The 17,971-nt window shown below is 37.5% G+C and overlaps 1 protein-coding gene across 2 annotated transcripts; it reads right to left on the bottom strand.

The window, feature by feature from the left end:
- Positions 1–11,477: 11,477 nt before the first annotated feature.
- Positions 11,478–17,635, bottom strand: LOC137736707 (K(+) efflux antiporter 6-like). Of its 2 annotated transcripts, none has more exons than XM_068475946.1 (20): positions 17,087–17,635; positions 16,750–16,793; positions 16,431–16,489; positions 16,246–16,333; positions 16,108–16,169; positions 15,939–16,014; positions 15,739–15,813; positions 15,429–15,500; positions 15,229–15,312; positions 14,840–14,908; positions 14,634–14,711; positions 14,418–14,506; positions 13,992–14,088; positions 13,853–13,906; positions 13,309–13,404; positions 12,814–13,002; positions 12,642–12,719; positions 12,449–12,493; positions 12,120–12,209; positions 11,478–12,002 (listed from the first exon to the last, which is right to left on the bottom strand). In XM_068475946.1, exons 1-20 carry the CDS (start codon positions 17,355–17,357, stop codon positions 11,919–11,921), a joined length of 1,800 nt encoding a protein of 599 aa, XP_068332047.1. In that variant the 5' UTR covers positions 17,358–17,635; the 3' UTR covers positions 11,478–11,918. The 2 variants fall into 2 exon arrangements, with proteins under 2 accessions (XP_068332047.1, XP_068332054.1); XM_068475953.1 differs by having other exon boundaries at positions 16,246–16,324.
- Positions 17,636–17,971: the final 336 nt, after the last annotated feature.

Genomic DNA, 17,971 nt, shown 5'->3' with positions numbered 1-17,971 from the left:
GAGGAGGACACAAATTCACTAATATGGGAATGCCTCGTAACTCGGGTCGTATGCCTCGTTCCCAGGTCCTTAAGGGGGTGCAAAACAAAACATGAGTGAACCAAGTTTATATATAGTAATACTAAATCAATTACTTTTTAAATGTACTAACCCCCAATTTTAGAAAACTCATATATAGCATAGTAAGTAGTAGGTTTTTCGAAAAATCCTAGCATGCCATAAAACCTTCATAAAACATATATCGTATATAGTGTGTTTAGTAGTGGTATCACAATCGCTTGAAGGCACTAAATCACCCGCCTGAAGGCATATATATATTCCACTCGAAGGCACTACATCGCCCACCCGAAAGCATATATTTTATAACGACACGTCCCAAAATTTTACAAATTTCAAAACAACAAGGACAATTTTGTAATTTCACTTTGCTTAGGGATATTTATTTTAAATGTTGTGTTTGGGGGATCTTGTAGTGTGAGCCACTAGGGCCCACGAGTTGTCTTGTGTCCCCCATCTGTTTCCCTATCCCTGTCAGTTTTTTCTCTCATATTGGACTCTTTCTCAGCTATCTTTCTCTCTCTCTGCATATGCTGAGACACCAAACCCAGTCACCACCCTTGCCGGAATGGCGAGCACCACCGCCACAAACCTAAGCTAGTCACGAACCACCGCATACTACCATGATTTCCTCTTCATCACTCCTTACCTCTGTCTCTCTCTCATTCTCTATGAAACACTAAGACACTGAACCTAGCACACCAACCACGCCGGCGAGTTCCACCTTCCCCGACTAGGTAAGGCTCGGAATACCCTTGATCCTTCTTTCTTCTCAACGTCCTGGGTTGATTTAAAGACTATAGGTATGTTTTGATGACGTTTTGTGACATAAAACACCTTAGGGAGATTTTCCCAGATACCGGTGAGAACCCGAGCCTTCCAGGTCATTTTCCAACCAACTTCGACCACGGTTGGCCATGAGATAGGTATAATATTCTTCCTTGTTCCTTGGGCCTTAATTTGGTATATGGAATAACTAGTTTTAATTAAGTTTTGGGGATGAACGGAGCTTGGAAAGCTTTAGCTTTCTTCTTCGTGGAGACTGGCCAACTCACGACCTGAAACCAGGTCGACCCAACCTGCAAGCCAAAACCAGGCTTAACCTAACAACCATGCCCAAACTAACAACCTGGATCTAACCTGATCCGGACTCATTTCCAGATTTCGTGGGTGGCGCGTGAAGGGCTACCATGGCTGGCGTGTGAAGTATATGCGCCTCTACTGTCATCCACGGCGGCGCCGGTGAAATTTTCGATGACCCATCTCGGCGCGTGCAGTGACGTGTGACCTCCCAGACCGTCATCCCGTACGCGTGGATAAACCCAAGGTCCCCCATTAAGTTTTTCGATGTCCTGAATCTGAATTCGACGTCTGTTTTCTCAAATTCAATCGTTTTAGTAGAGTTTTATTAATTGATCCCTTGATGTGCTTAAGTGTATTTGTCAGTGGTGAGCCCGTTTTCTAGTTTGCACGGCTCTTCGGCGACGAAGTATCTGTAAGTAGACCCCTTCCAAAATGCATGATTTTAATTACTAGAAATGCATACATGAAAAACATGATTTTATGACTACGTTTTATGAAACGTTTATGAGTAAATTAGATTTACGCTTTATGAATTATCATGCTTTATCGAATTTATGTTTACTGAGATATTTATGATATGATGTTTGAGCTATTGAGGCTCCGATAAGATATATTTTGGAAGGATTATGTTCATGATTTTCAGTGCTTACTTAGTGGATATTCATACATATATGCCTTCGGGCGAGTGATATAGGGCCTTTAGACAAATGGTTTATATATGCCTTCGGGCGGGTGATGTAGGACCTTCAGGCGAATGATATTTATATATATGCCTTTAGGTGGGTGATATAGGGCCTATGGGCGAAAGATTTATATATGCATTCGGGCGGGTGATGTAGGGCCTTCGGGCTATTGTGAAACCACTATTAAGCACACTATATACGATATATGTTTTAAGAAGGTTTTATGGCATGCTAGCGTTTTCGGAAAACGTATTACTTATTATGCTATATATGAGTTTTCTAAACCTGGGGGTTAGTACGTTGAAGAATAATTGTTTTAGTATTACTTTTATATAAATTTGGTTCACTCATGCTTTATTTTGAGCTCCATTCAGGACTTAGAATCGAGGCGTACAATCCCGGCATTAAGGCACTCCCGCATCGGTATCTTCGAGTCCTCTTAATGTATGACCCATTCCTTTGTTCGTACATTTCATAATATTTCTTCTACAATATTCTTGATTAGTTGTATGTTCTGATCACATTCCCACATTTGCATATTCTTTATTGTTAAAATTTACGTGTTTTATTTATGTTCATTCTTTCTTCATAACCTACATGCATGTTAATATGGCTTCGTCACTTTCGGGTGTTGACCAGCACGTGTTTACCTTGGTGTTTGGAGGATATTGGGGTGGGTGTGTTATATATCTTCCGCCCGAAGGCGCATATATATATATATCCATGAAGTGAGCACAGAAAATCATGAACATAATATTTTCAAAATATATACCATCGGAGCTCAATAGCTCAAACATCATATCCTAAATTCATGTTCATAAATATCTCAGTAAACATAAATTCGATAAAGCATGATATTTCATAAAGCGTAAATCCAATTTACTCATAAACGTTTCATAAAATGTGGTCATAAAATCATGCTTTTCATAAATGCATTTCTAGTAATAAAATCATGCATTCTAGAAAGGGTCCACTCACATATACTTTGTTACCAACGTGTCATTCAACAATAGGGAGGACTGGGTCACCTCAAATGACACACCAAGTTGGGACCGAGTGGTGGTCGGAGTTGGCCAAAAAATGGCTGCAAACTCGCTATCTTCGCCGGAAAACTGGGTAGGTTTTCTCGTGAGTTTCCTTCATCGGAGAATGTCGGTGAACAGTGATGGTGTAGAGGAAGAATAAGGAGTTTGGGGGTTTCCTCGTTCGTTCTGAGTTCGTGGTTTCACCTAGGGAGGAAGTGGTAGTGGTGGTGTTATTGATATTGTTGTTGTGTGTGGTACCCTCAGGGAGGGTTGGTTCAAAGAGAATGAGAGGGCCGATGGGTGATGGAAAGAGTTTTGAGAGAGATAGAGGGAAGTGACAGATAAAAGAAAAAGGGAATGGGGATGCATGGGTAAGGGGGAAAGAACAAGGGGACAAGGTTCCAAAGTGGGTCCCAATGGCTCACAAATTAAGGTCACAAGAGACGAAACGAGGAAAGCTTGAAAAACGTTTGACGTTTCAAAACATAAAGTCTTTGTTATAACTCCAAATTCGGATCCGTTCGCGCCCATGGGTTCATGGCAATGAGTACGATAAGAATAAACTGAGAAAATTAGTTATATGAGTTTCGACGAGATGGTCAACAAAAGTTAACATTTTTGCCACGAGGGCATTTTGGTAAATGCGCACTATTTAATAATACAAGAACGTTAAATTAAGGACGGGGTATCACATGTGGGTTGGGATAGTTGAGGGTAAGGGTGGGGCAACATCATTGACAACATCGTTGGATTCATCACCATTTTTCCTAGTAATGGTATTAAGTTATTAGACATGCATAGGGGTGGAAAAAAAATACCGAAAATTCGAAACCATACCGAAACCAAACCGAAAATCTCAAAAATTTTGGTCCCGAAACCAAACCGATCCCGAATTATTTGGTATGGGATCAGGTCTCACACTTTAAAATTGTTCGGTTTCCCCATCCCGAACCAAACTTTAAACCCTATTGTTATAAACTTATATATATGTTGGAATATGTATATGGCTTATTATTATATTATTAGAATAACTTAAGTGTGGGGATAAGAATCTAATCGTGTGCAGTGTGGCGTTTAAAGTTTTATCAAAGCACATGGGTGCTGTCTGCTGCTGCTTTCTCTATCGCTCTTGAATTATCTCCATTTGCAATGCAACCCAGAAAGGCGAAGCCACCAAAACATTCCCAACTCAATCCAAACCCAATCCGACACATGCCTACTCACTCTCTCATATTTCTCATCTTTGGCCCCTCACCCAGTCTCAGATTCTCTCTGTCTGTCTTATAGAATTCGAAGCTCAGCAGCCACCACCCTCTCATAGTCTCACTTCAACGAACTTTCTCCGCTCCGGCCACCACCACACCTCACAGCTTCATCCCCACCTCTGATTCTCTCCATTGATTCTCTATGTGGGGTTTCAAATTAGGGGCTCGGGTTAGGAGGAGGACATACTATCTCTTCACTCTATCTCTCTATCTCCCATCAGTCTTCACTAATTCACTGCACTTCTCTGATTTCATATTGGGTTTTTCATGCAGGTTCGAATGTTTTCGATTTCAATCTAGTTGATTTGGATTTCAATGCAAGTTCGGTTTCGGGAAATCCCAAAATACGGAAATTTTTTTGGGAATACCAAAATTCGGGAATCCTGAAGTTTTGGTTTGGGATCGGTCGTCTTATTCTTGTGCCGAAAATTTTCAGTTCGGGATTTGTTATGTCATTTTGGGTTCGGTATCCTATACCAAACTAGCCCTAGCCATGCATGGCTTTAAGAGTGTGGACGTTGATGATATCATGTTTTTTTTTTTATCTTTTTATTGCATTATGGTGAAATAACTTGAAAATCTGGGATGAGCATTTACCGTTAAGTTTTATAAACAGTTTACTATCATTAAGTTTCATAAACAGTGTCGTACAGTTAAGTTTCATAAACAGTGTAGTAAATTTCATAAACAGTGTAGTGAGTTTTATAAACAGTGTAATAAGTTTCATAAACAGTTTGTGTAAGGGCGCGCGGGTTCGCACGTCAGTTTTTTTTCTAAAATATTAAAATTATGTCCTTTTCGCTAAAATTTAACTTTTTTTTTTTGTCATTTTTAATAAATTTTAAGAATTTTTCATTAAAATTTAAGTCTTTTTCATTAAATAAAGTTATAGCATGATTTTTTATTAAAATAAACTTAGTCCAAATCATTTTCACGAAAGTTTCTATTTTATATTATAGGAGTGAGGAATTTGGAGCATTGCTTGGGTGGTAAGTTGCCTAATCACAGTCTTTCTTTTCAGTTTATAGTGTGTTTCGGGTTCAATGGATGAGGATTGTAGATTTCGATAGTTTTCATTAACAAGTCGAACAAAAAAATTTCCACTTAAAATTGAAGATAAATATACTAAAACGTACTACTGTAGCAAAAAGTTTAAAGCTAATATCCTATTCTTTTTGTTGATTAAAATTTTGAATACATCATTCATAAATTAAACCTAAATCTAAACTACAATATTAAGCGTACTTTAGAGCATATAGAAACAAGCTAGATCTCTACCAATTTGCCTAACTTTGAAAGCCAAAGCCCAATAATTAAAATTAAATTAGTATCGTGGAAGAGTTTATTTGATTTGTCAACTCATGATTTGAAACAATCACGTAGTATTACGATATAGTGATATTCCTCTTTTACTTGTAAGTGAGAGGTTTTAAATTCGATTTTCACCAAAGGCAAAATTGAACTACATTATTGATAGCCCATTATGAAGCTTAGCGTACTCCTTCATCCCCTTAGTGTAGATTATATTGTTGGTTAAAAAAAAATCATGATTAGGAACAAGATTATTACTTAATTTCAAACAACTCATGCATGTCCATGTCTTCCTTCTTCTTTTGGATTGATGCATGTATGTCAATTGTCTTGATTGAAACTCAAACGACAATTAGTTAGCCCATGAGATCATCAAAATTGGATTAGTACTTAGAGGTCGTTGGTGATAATTTTGGGAGGGGCATGCATGTAAATTTGTGAAAAAGTTAGGGGTAGATATGGTAAAACAAGAAAAAGGACAAAATGACTGGGTGTAGTCGCAATCGTTGAACAGGGAAGCTGGAGATTCGTGGATCATGTGACAACCCTAACAAACTCCCGCGTGATATCTAAATTCAGCTTTATCAAAGTTGTCGAATTTTTGCGACCAAAAAAAAAATATATGAGGTAAATGTCTTTGTAATATCTTTTTTGACAAGGGATAATGGAAATCGAATCGAAATCAACCTAACCAATCAAGTTGTAAACTCCTTTCAAAGTAGTTTATCTGTTTTAAAGTTTGTTTAGTATGAATCCTATATAATTTTCGACGAGGAGAAGATTCGTCATAGAATCTTTGAAGATGAATATTTAACCGTACATCAAGCTATTTGTCATTTTAGTGTTTGTTTAAACAGTTTAATAAAGAAATTAAGACTTGTCTAGTAATGAATACGAATGAATTTATAGTGTGTTGTTGTTGGTTGCGGGCCGGGATAGAACACTTTATATCCTTTTTGGTTTGAACATGTGTTATGATGCAGTCGTGGGGTTCCTGGATTTTATTCCAAAACATAGCAGATCATGTTTTGGCATTTTCTTTTATAATAAATTGATAGATGGATGGACGGATGATATTCCGTTCTTCTCTAAACAAAACTGTTTAATATTTGGTAAATTTGATGTATTCATTTTCAGTATATTATAGATGTAAACTCCGTCATTCAATACACAATGGACAATTTGCACATAAAATTTCTATATTTAATGGGTCTATATTCAATGGTGCAACAACTAATCAACTTGTGTGGTGGCCATGCAGTCATGGTTACCTGGGGTTCTTGGTTGTGTGCCGGGACCTAAGCAGCGCTAACCGAGAATTTTTATGATTGATTTTATTGGTATTGAATGGTGCAACAACTACTCAACTTCTATGGTGGCCATGCAATCATGCTTATCGGGGGGTCTTGGCTTCACCAAAGTGGAGAGAAAAGAAGAAAGGAAACAGATAACATACAGCTCTGCATATATGGCTGTATGCTGAAATCTATGCCGACTTTGGATAATAATTTTCATTTTCCAGATATTCGGGTTTTTTTTATCTTGTTTTATATGTTAGTTTAAGTTGCTTAAAGTCTGTCTCCAACACAAAATGATCAAAGTTTATCCATGTATTTATGATGGGTTGAAAGAGCTTTTGTGTGGACCATGCATTTACTGTATAGGACTCTTGTATTTTAGAGAGAAAAAAAAAAAGGAAAATGAGAAACGATGAAATTAATGTATAAGAACTTTTATATGTACGGTGAATACATGGTCCTATACCAATCTCGTATTTGCTACAGCTGAGCGGGATCCCAAGAAGCTGCTCCGCGTAATATTATGTTTTCAAGTTTGGTTCATATATATGTAATATAGATTCTTCTGGCTGCAGGTGGGGCTGATTAATCTGAACGTTTTATCTAAACCTATTGAAGCTTCCAGCAGCTCTAATATTCCATATCGGTGTCCTTCAAACCCTCTTATGCGTTTAATGTCGAAATTCAAGACTACTTCTGTTCTTCATCAACTTCAGCTACAGTGCTGCCTGCACCTGCAGCAGCAGCTCTTCCATCTGCAGCAGCGGCAGCTTCTCCTCCTGATTTAGAACTTAAGCTTTGCATCTCCGATGCCCTAGATAGGAAGTTGGAAACACACTACTACACCATGCATTGAGCTCCTTTTCTAGAAACTAGTTTGTAAATTGTATGCCTTTTGAGAAACCTAATGGTTAATTTTATTAATGCATGCATGGCCATGTAGCTAGCAGAAACTTGTCGTCCAAGCGCTACTTCTAAGAAATATCTCAGTTGCTTGTCCTAGCTTTGATCGTGATTATGATCCAGAAATATCCATACGAATATCTGGTTTATGTTTTTGATAAGCAAGTTTTGCACACGTATCACACCGTGATTGACGAGAATGCAACAATTTCTTCTTTCAGGAAAGGAAAAGAGCAATATCTTTTATACATAAAGCTAGAGGCTGGTTTTGGTGTCACCGGCTTTGACAAAAAGAACTGGACGCAAATGCCCCTCGGCCAAAAAATATTCGAAGCGGTGAAAAAGAAAGCATAAAAGTATCCAAGGGTAATTTTGTCATAAAATTATTTTTAGAGAACGAAGTCGCTGGAGGGTTTCAGTTACCATCCTCTTTTCTGCTTCTTTCTTTCCGTCTCTCTCTGCCTCAAATCCGATTTCATCTCTTCAAAACCTGGGTGTTCGCGTCGTTTTATCCATCAGAATATGGGTGCTTTCATTGTTTATAGTCAATTTTTCAGAAGACTTTGTAATTAAATGGCTAGCAACTTTTGTTCATGTACTACAAGATCAGTACTTATGGTGCATTTGCTCCAAAAGCTGTAATGTGAAAGCCGCTTCATAATGTATTTTGACTATTCAAACTGTCAATTTTTAAAATATCACTCATAGATTATACTTGTAAAAAATTAGATAAATCCAAAACATTAAGACATTCATGTGTAGTGAAGAAAATGAACGAATATGGTTCTACAAAGAAACCATCAATCTAACGGTTTTTAAGAAAAACTTGAAAAATAAATGATTCAAATCGTTGAAACATTACAAAGTAAACTTCACAAAAACATGTATAAAAAAGTGATGCCAAATATTCTTCCCAAACAATCGTACCCGAGTAATTATTTAGGTCTCTTCCCTCTATCACAGACAACAGTTAGATGGGTTTCATCACCATTTATTATTATTATTATTATTATTTAGAGAGGTGTAGTTAAACTCGGATTTGAGAGGATTTTAAAAAACTTTAAAATCCTAGTGTAGTCAATTAAAAGATTTTAGAATCCATTCAACTCTAGGTGTAGTCAATTAAAGGATTTTAAAATCTTTTAAAGTTTAGGTGTAGTCAATTAAAAGATTTTAAATGATTTTAAAATCCATACAAATCTAAGTGTATTAAAAAAATTAAGATTTTGGAGGATTTCAATAAGTTGTGGGATTTGAGAGCCAAAAGTATATATAACCAAGACTAAAAAGAATCCAACCTCACCCCCTAGGATTTCAAATCCTTCCACCACAATCCATTCAAATTTTTTAAAAATCCATATGAATTTTGTAGAAATCTCTAATCCTCTTAAATCCTATCAAATCTATCACTTTTAAAATCCTTTAAAATCTTAGTTTGACTGCACCCCCCTTAATGTAGTTGGGATTTTACCTTAAGACTCTCTCCAACCTTGGGTTATGTCACATCCCATGCTCAACTCCGCCGTAGCACGATATTGTCCGTTTTGTGCTCACCATTCATTCACGGTTTTGTTTCTGGGAACTCACGAGTAACTTCCCAATGGGTCACCCATCTTGGGATTACTCTCACCCAAACTCATTTAACTTCGGAGTTCCGATGGAATCCGAAGCCAATGAGTTCCCAAAAGGCCTCGTGCTATATGTAGGTGAGCATATACATATAAGGCACATCATCCCCTATTTGTTGGTTGATGTGGGATGTTACAATCCACCCCCCTTAGGGGCCTGACGTCCTTGTCAACACACTCGCATCGAACGATAGAGTGGCTATGATACCATTCTATCACATCCGAGACCGGCTTCGTCGTAGCACGATATTGTCCGCTTTGGGCCACACCCTCAAGATTTTGTTTCTGGGAACTCATGCGAGAACTTCCCAGTGGGTCACCCATCTTGGGAATGCTCTAGCTCGAACTCACTTAACTTCAGAGTTCCGATGAACTCTGAAGCCAGTGAGCTCCCAAAAGGCCTCGGGGCCCAAAGCGGACAATATCGTGCTGTGGCAAAGCCGGTCTGGGATGTTGTTAGAATGGTATCAGAGCCACTCTGCCGTGTGATGCGATTGTGTCGACGAGGACGTCGGGCCTCTATGGGGTGTGTATTATAACATCCCACATCGACCAACGGAGAGGGGGCGATGTGTCTTATATGTACATGCCTACCTCCATATAGCACAAGGCCTTTTGGGAACTCACTGGCTTCGGGTTCTATCGGAACTCCAAAGTTAAGCGAGTTCGGACGAGAGCATTCCTAGGATGGGTGACCCACTAGAAAGTTCTTGTGTGAGTTCCTAGAAACAAAACCGTAAGGGTGTGGCCGGGGCTCAAAGCGGACAATATCATACTATGGAGAAGTCGAGACTGGGATGTGATAGGTTAAAAGCCAAATACCCCATTTATTCCCATCCCCCCTCCCAAAAAAAAAAAACCCAACCCAATCCAAGCCAAACGCCAAATCAAGGACAAAGTCCCTCTAAGAATTAGCCCAGAAATGTTTGGATGTGCCCAAACCTAGCCCAATCTTGGCCCGATCACTCGCGCCACTTGCCCCAGGTGGGCGTTAGCCTTTAGTGCCCAACAAGGTGGGACCCACTGTCAGGGCCGATGTTGGCAGCAATTATGAGCCCAACGACTCTTTTGTTCATCTTACGGTTGGCATTATTTGATCGTTGGTTGATCCAACGGTCCAGATTCAATTTTTTTTAAATGTTATTTTAAAATACATTGAATCCAACGGCTAAATTCAAATATAATCAAATCTAACGGTAAAAAAAAAAAAGATTTAATGGTCCAAATTTAAATCCAACTGCTAAAATAATAATAAAAAATTATTTAACTCAAAATTCACCAAAAAACTTTATAAATACTTATGTATTTGTTCAAACATCCATACACAACTCAATTTTCTCCTACAATTCTTCTACTTTATCTTTCTACCATTTCTTTCCATTTCCAAATTGTTCAACATGGCAAGAGAGCATATTAGAGGTCGTAATTGGACCTGTGAGGAAGATGTTGCTTTATGCTTGGCATGAGTTTCTGTTAGCGAAGATGATGCAAATTGAACGATTGGTGCAAGTTGAACGATTGGTGAAAGTTAAAAGTTTGGTGAAAGTTGAAAGATTGGTGAAAGTTGAAGGCTTGCTTTGTGGAAAGATTTAGTGATTTTTCAATATTTATCGGAATTTAAATATTTTTAGATTAAAATGTTCATAAAATTAATTTATGATAATCTACATATTTTTTTTTTTAAAGTTAATTTAAGAAAAAAATTAGCCTAAGTTCATTTTTTAATAACCCCCGGCTAAAATTTTAGGCCAACAGGGTTGGAGCAGAAAAGTTGTTTCTGAGCTAAAAACTAAATTTTCCGGACTAATGAAACAAAATATGAACCATGTGTTTTTTTCTTTTTTCTTTTTTTTTGTCGGGAAAAAAAAAAACTGTCATTATTAATTTGGACAATTCACAAAAACACAAAAAAAAAAAAAAAAAAAAACAATGCGTTTGCATTTCACATAAAACTGTCATTATTAATTGGACAATTCAAGAATTTTATTGGTTTTCTTCGAGCTAGTGGTCTCAGCTGATCTCACGACTTACCCTATGAAGGAGACGGAAATATTAATATAGGACAGAGTAGCATGGACTTGAGTGGCACCAAAAGGTGATGAGAGCAATAAACACATGCTTGTATACAAATATTGATGATACAAAAATCCCACCGGCCAAAGTAATATATCGACGGTGATGTACCAGTACTCATTTCAAGGTCACAAGCAGACGACTAGGATAATTGAAATTCCAGAAGGAACGAAAACCCATTTAATTTAGTGTGAATGTTTACAATTAGGCTTAGAGAAAGGAAGGAGGTAAGATATACAGATTACTTGATGTATCCAAAATTACAAGACAAAATTATGTTACAACTCCAAACGAATTAACAGTGGGAAAGAATGAATATTATACAGGTAAAGCATCATTGTGTTATTTCTTTCAGCAGTTAGATAGTCTCTTCTCTTTTCTGTTCTTTCCATTACTTCGGCTCGATTTGAACTGTTGACTTAGGCCGGTAATGTGAAACGGAAATTACTCCAAGTAGGTTTGTATGAGAAGTAAAGAAAATAGTTACCTCCTCCTTATCAACTCCACTGGAAACACTCCCCAAATGCGGCTGGAGTAAAAACATTGTGGGTAAACCGGAGACTGCCTTTACAGTTTTTCCTTTATACAGAGATCACGAATCATGAGATTCTCGGACCATCAAAATGACACGTTGTTTGCCACTATCTGAGCGAAGGTTATCTCCTTTGAAACCAATCTGAAGTCGGCAAACATATGTAAGAGACGTAAAGATAAAGATGTAACGCAAGTGTGGAATAGTTGATTTCGATCAAGTTGTATGGAACCATTTCTACAATTGAGTTTCAGTCAATACCTCAACAGCACCATCGGGAGGGAACCATCTTAAAAGCACACCAAGATGCACTAAACCAGGAATTAGCTTGAATAGAAAAGGAGTGGTCACCTGCAAAAGATTTCAGAAAATGTGTCGGTAAACACTATTATACGAGATGCCATTGCTAAACTTCATATTCATGACCAATTTTTTTTCTCTGCTTCAGAGAATCGGGTGATCTAACTCTTTTTTCATCAACAAAACCACATGCATTATGGCCAAAAAAGAGCCAGGTACATAAGTACATAAGTAACAAGAACGGACTAAAAAAATCACATTATAACACTGAACAGAGAGAATTTTCATACCAGACTAAGAGCTGTGGTTCCAAGAAGCAGCAGATATAATTTCCCCTGAAAATGGTTGAAGTTTCAGCAAACTAGCTCATTATTATCACACTATTTTTCTAACAAGATTGAGGTTAAAGATCCAGAGAACACAGCCAGTGATGTACCGTGGGCCTTAAGTATCATCATAAGCTACTTCAATACTAGCACTAACCTCGACTAGATGGAGATTAGAGGCACGACTTAGAAGAACAAAAGCAAATTCGCCTATCTGTGCCAGAGAAATTCCAACCTATACAATTACAAATACAAGAATTCAATAAATGTGAACAACTAAATTACTAGAAAGAAGCAATATGAAAATGTGACTTTCATATCAAACTTACAAGAAATGATGTTTTGTTGTTGTAACCAAATCCCTTGACAACCATGGTGATAATAATTGTTTTTATGATGATAACTAATATAACAGATGCTAGTAATATATCTACATGGTTCCAGAGAAATTGAACATGGATTAGCATCCCGATACTGGCAAGAAAAAGAGCAGCAAAAAGGTTGCGGATGGGTTCAATCTGCAACAAGCAACAAACTTCAGTGCTGCCATCTTACTATCAAGGAACTTCAACATTATGAGCAACAATTTATTGTGCACATATGGACCACAAAAGTAACTGTATAATGACCATGATACTGCCAGTTGTACTATTTTATGCCAGAAAACTTGTATGTATAATGCATCTCAAAAATCAGAAAATCAAATTGGAATGGGGGTGAAGGAATTTCATTTTCCAGCAGATGGAACAAGGATAAACAAGGAAGATCAGTTGAGCAATTCAAGTACCGTTACTAATCATACAGTATAGAGTATGTAGCCTTACTTGTTCTAGAGTATGTTGTGCAAGATCAGTTGTTGATATCATCACTCCGGCAGCGAAGGAACCCAGTTCCAGACTTAGTCCCAGCTTATCACTACACTGAAATTGTAAAAGCAATTAAACTACAGTGGCATGACTAGAATCTGACATGCATGTCACGAAACTAAAGCATTCAACTATCTTACATCACTTCAATAGACTCATAAGATGCACAAGGACCCTATTAACCAGATGCTGAGGGTCTATGCGTACATAGTAGGACCAGGACATATTGACCAATTTACGGAAGTTGAAGGAGCAAAAATTTGTAGCCGAAAATTATTCTTAGGTCATCAGTCAATCCGGCTTGCTAAAAATTAAGTAAAACACCAGATGTATTGCTCCTAATGCATTAGAAAAGTAACTTGTAAAAATGGAAAACAACCAATAAGTATAAATGAAAGAAACATGGATGAATATGATTCTGTAGCAAGCAGAACAAGAGAAATGAGAAGCTCGGCAAGATAGAACAAGGATTCCAGACAAATAAATCAAGAAGGAGACATACCCAGGCAACAAGCAAGCAGAAAGCGACTGATGCCAATTGGTACAGTTCATTGGTCTGCAAAGATGACATTTAAAATTAAAGAAAAATGTAGCTTACAGATAATTAGCAATTTTCTAGGACAAAGAAAAGAAAATGGTACCTGTGAAGATAAACTTATCATCAATTTAAGTAACCAAGGAACACAAGTACGAGATGAAATAGAAAGAACAGCCAAAAATGTAAGCAAAGTCACCATCCTGTTTAAAGAAAAATAAGATGTTATAAACATATAACCAGCATATAGATTTGTCACTAATTAAGTAATTTTATAGAAAAGAACGAGAAAGATTGTGAATATCTTCAGAACTTCATCTTCATTAGTTATAAAATCAATATAAGATAACAGAGCTACCAGCCAGTTCACATTTTTTTATAAGATTGATAAACTAAAAAAAGTGGTCCAACCGATTTTATATAGAAATCATAACGGGTGACAGCAAATATCAAGTGAATATAATAGGTTTTTTTCAAGATTGTTCCACAAGGGAAGGGAACAAACACAATTAAAAGAAAAACGAAAACTCACAGCTTAGCCATAGATATCACTCCTTGAAGAATACCCGAAGTCCCACCCAGCACTGGAAGCAAAGCAAACAGCAAACCCACAGCACAATCCTGCAAAGCAAAATCCTCTCCACACATATTTAGAAGATTGATAAATCAGTCCTAAAATGCAGAAATTAAAAATTCAAAACGGAAACTGAAAGTACATCAAAGGAATGCGTATATAAAACCAACAAACCTGCAGAATAAGGGTGCCAATGGTGACTTGGCCATGAAGGGCATTAGTGGAGTTCTTTTCCATCAAAAATTTCAACACCTAGGGCCAGAATAAAAAAAATTGACCTGTGAATACTATGCATCCAAGAAAATGGATATATAAGAGTGAAAGAGCCTGCAAAGCTATGCGAACGTGGGCATGCATGAGGTAGGTTTATGGTAATTTACCACTGCTGTTGAAGACATAGAAAGGAACACGCCAACAAATATCCCCTCAGAAACTTTACCACCACATAACTGCAAACAGCATCCAATCAGAACTGCAGCATTGAGAATGAGAAACATCTATAACAGTACATTAACAGAACATTTAGCTTAAAAAACTAATGTTGAGAAAATTTATTGGAAGTGCACACTTGCATATACCAGATATAGTAAACTATTACAAATTACTTAAGGAATCAACGTAGAATACACGAATGTATCACAACTCTATGTTCTAGTTTTGAATGGATATTTCAATAGCCAGAAATTAAGGTGGAGATGTTTTCACATGTAAGATAGATATAAGCAAGCACAAACTTTTAAGGAAGTCGGTAGAAAATTAGTAGACATACTGAGGCCGTAATACCACACAGGCACATAAATAGGAAAATTTGTAGCAGCCCTCCTGGAACAGCAACTGCTCGAACAACTCGAAGCTACAATAATGCAAGGGTGAATTTGATTATAGTCAGCTATAAGCATATCAAAACTGCAGAGAGAGAGAGAGAGAGAGAGAGAGAGAGAGAGGGAGGGAGGGAGGGAGAGAGTCTACCTTTGCTGTGGAGAACTCCAGACCCAGAGCAAAAAGAAGAAAGATTACCCCAAACTGAGCCACAGTTTCAACCTGCACCCATAAACCAGAGCAAAGACGGATGTGAGACATACAAATATCTTTCCATCAGAAGAATATATTAACAATCAAATAGAACAAATCCTATCTCTAAGAAAAGTATTGTTTCTTTTATTATTTCACTACAGAGGCATACTTAAGATGCCTTACCGAAAACTTTTTATTGTACACTACAAGATTAAATGAAAAAGTTCTTCTTGGATAATAAAATTGTAGGGTAAAGTAAACATACTTGAACCATTTCACTGACGAAGTTGAAACCTCCAGGTCCAATAACAGATCCAGCTAGCAAATATCCACTAATAACCTGTCAAGTTTTAGTATCAAGGAAACAGAATATGAACATTAAGTAAGATCATAGCATTATATTTTCTCTATGAAGTTTGGAAATATATACAGGTGTGTATGTATGCGTGAATGTATGTATCAGACCGGTTGTCCAGCGCAAGCAAAGGCAATGCCACCACAGGTTGCAGATACAATAACGACCACCAAATCTGATATTAATCTACAATGCAACAAGTAGATGAGTTCAAATTAGCATTTCTGTTAAGTGAAGACCATTGAACTTTACGAAACTGTAATGAGCCAGTAAGTTTACCTCAAGTCTAGTTGCAGCACTGGATATTTTGATTTAAAATTTGATATAATGAAGACATTGTCCTAAAAATATTAAACAGAGTTACACTTCATGAAGATAAATACCTGCAGCAATTATATTTTCATGAAGCAATCTTACCTTGCGATCAATGAGCGTTGGTGTATCTTCACCTCTATTATCATTATCCAGATTGAAAACATCATGTAGTTGAAACGACCTGTTTATTCTACAACAGAGTTAGCGTGAAACAAGCCATAATGGCTAGATTCAAGTGATAAAGAATCCATGAAAAATTGTACTGATTTTAAATTATAAGCATGTACTTTTCTTCTTTCGTCTCATTTTTCTTCGACTTTACTCTCGCAACTGTTTCCAAAACTGCCTGATCCACACAAAGATAGGTAAATAATGAAATTAGAAAGACTTACAGCATATTGTATTTGAGACCGAATCAAGTTTGCATCAAAACATTAGATTGCACTATATATGCACCAGCAACCCATGAATTATGATAAGAAATGGTTCAATGTAAAGGTTTCAAATTTCTTGAATAAAACGGAACCAGATCTTAATGTAATGACTCTCCACGGTTGAGAACCATTCATTCTGTAGAAATGCTGGATAAATTAGCTTGGTATTCACCTGCTCGCCGGCTACGCTGTTGTTGAAACTTCCAGGATCAGTAGCTGCAAGTACAAGCAAGCAATGGGAAAAAAAAGTTTGATTTAAGACTAAAAACATGAATTACCTAACAATAACAACTGCATTTAACAATTTAAGCATGATCTGATGGATTTTTAAGAACGAAATTTCACCACAACCAACTTTTCTTAACAAATTTTTCATCTTTTCCTCTCAGCCAAACACAAAATCGAAGATCCTTTAAAATTTCTTCTCTTTTCGTTCCGGGTTTCGACCTAAAACCCTAATTCGAGCCAAAATGCATAGAACGAGGAAGGGCATCGGATCTAATACGAACCTTCGTTCTGATCACTCTCTTTGAACTCGTTCTCCAGAGCTTTATCGATCATATCCGCAAAGCTTCCTTCTTTGGGCTTAGAGAGCGAGACATTGGACTCGGTGGCGTTGGCGTTGAGGAGGAGATCTGCTTCAGTGACCGAGTCGTCAGCAGCAGCGAGCGGGTCAGCGAGCGAGAGTGAGAAAAGCAAATCTGAGCTCAGAAGCAGCAGAGCAGGGACGACAACGGCGAGGATGCCGAGCGAGGAGGAGGACGCACTTCTTCTCAACATTGCAGAAATGCAGCTGCGCGGCGGGCGGCAGTTAAACGACGGAAACCGCGACGGTCGAAAAGCTTCACCAATGGGAAATCGCGATTGGAAGAGAGTGTAGAGAGAGAGAGAGAGCGAGAGGAGACCAACCAGAGTTAGGGTGGCGTGGTCAACATGGAGTCATAAACTCATAAATCTTGGAATTAATTAAACAAAATGTGTGGGGGATTCCGTCGCCGGTGGAAACTGGAAATCGCCACACTTGTGGGAGTTTTTATAATGCCGGCGGGTCACCAAAATTTTATTTCGGATTTGGAAGTTAGCGTTTAAGGTTTGTTTAGGGTAGGTCAAAAGGGTTCGGTGAGGCCGCAGGAGGGCGCAGTCCGGTTTGATTCGGTCTTAGATCTTCTAATTTTAATTAAACTGATGTTGATATTTGAATAATATTAAAAACTTCTAAATTTTGGTGTTTGAACGATTGATATAATAGTTCATTCGTTAATATGTAATCAGAATTTAGACAATTAAATTGAGAGGAATTACGATTCGGTTTTGTTTTTTGTACTTTTTAACCAAGTCAAACCAAACTAACTTTGATTTGATTCAATCTAGTTGTGTAGGAACCAAAACAAAAT

Source organism: Pyrus communis, chromosome 1 (genome assembly GCF_963583255.1).
Source record: "Pyrus communis chromosome 1, drPyrComm1.1, whole genome shotgun sequence".
In the NCBI taxonomy this organism is placed as follows: Eukaryota; Viridiplantae; Streptophyta; class Magnoliopsida; order Rosales; family Rosaceae; genus Pyrus; species Pyrus communis.
Note: the sequence above shows the minus strand (reverse complement) of the source record. Positions and strands in the feature narration are given on the sequence as shown.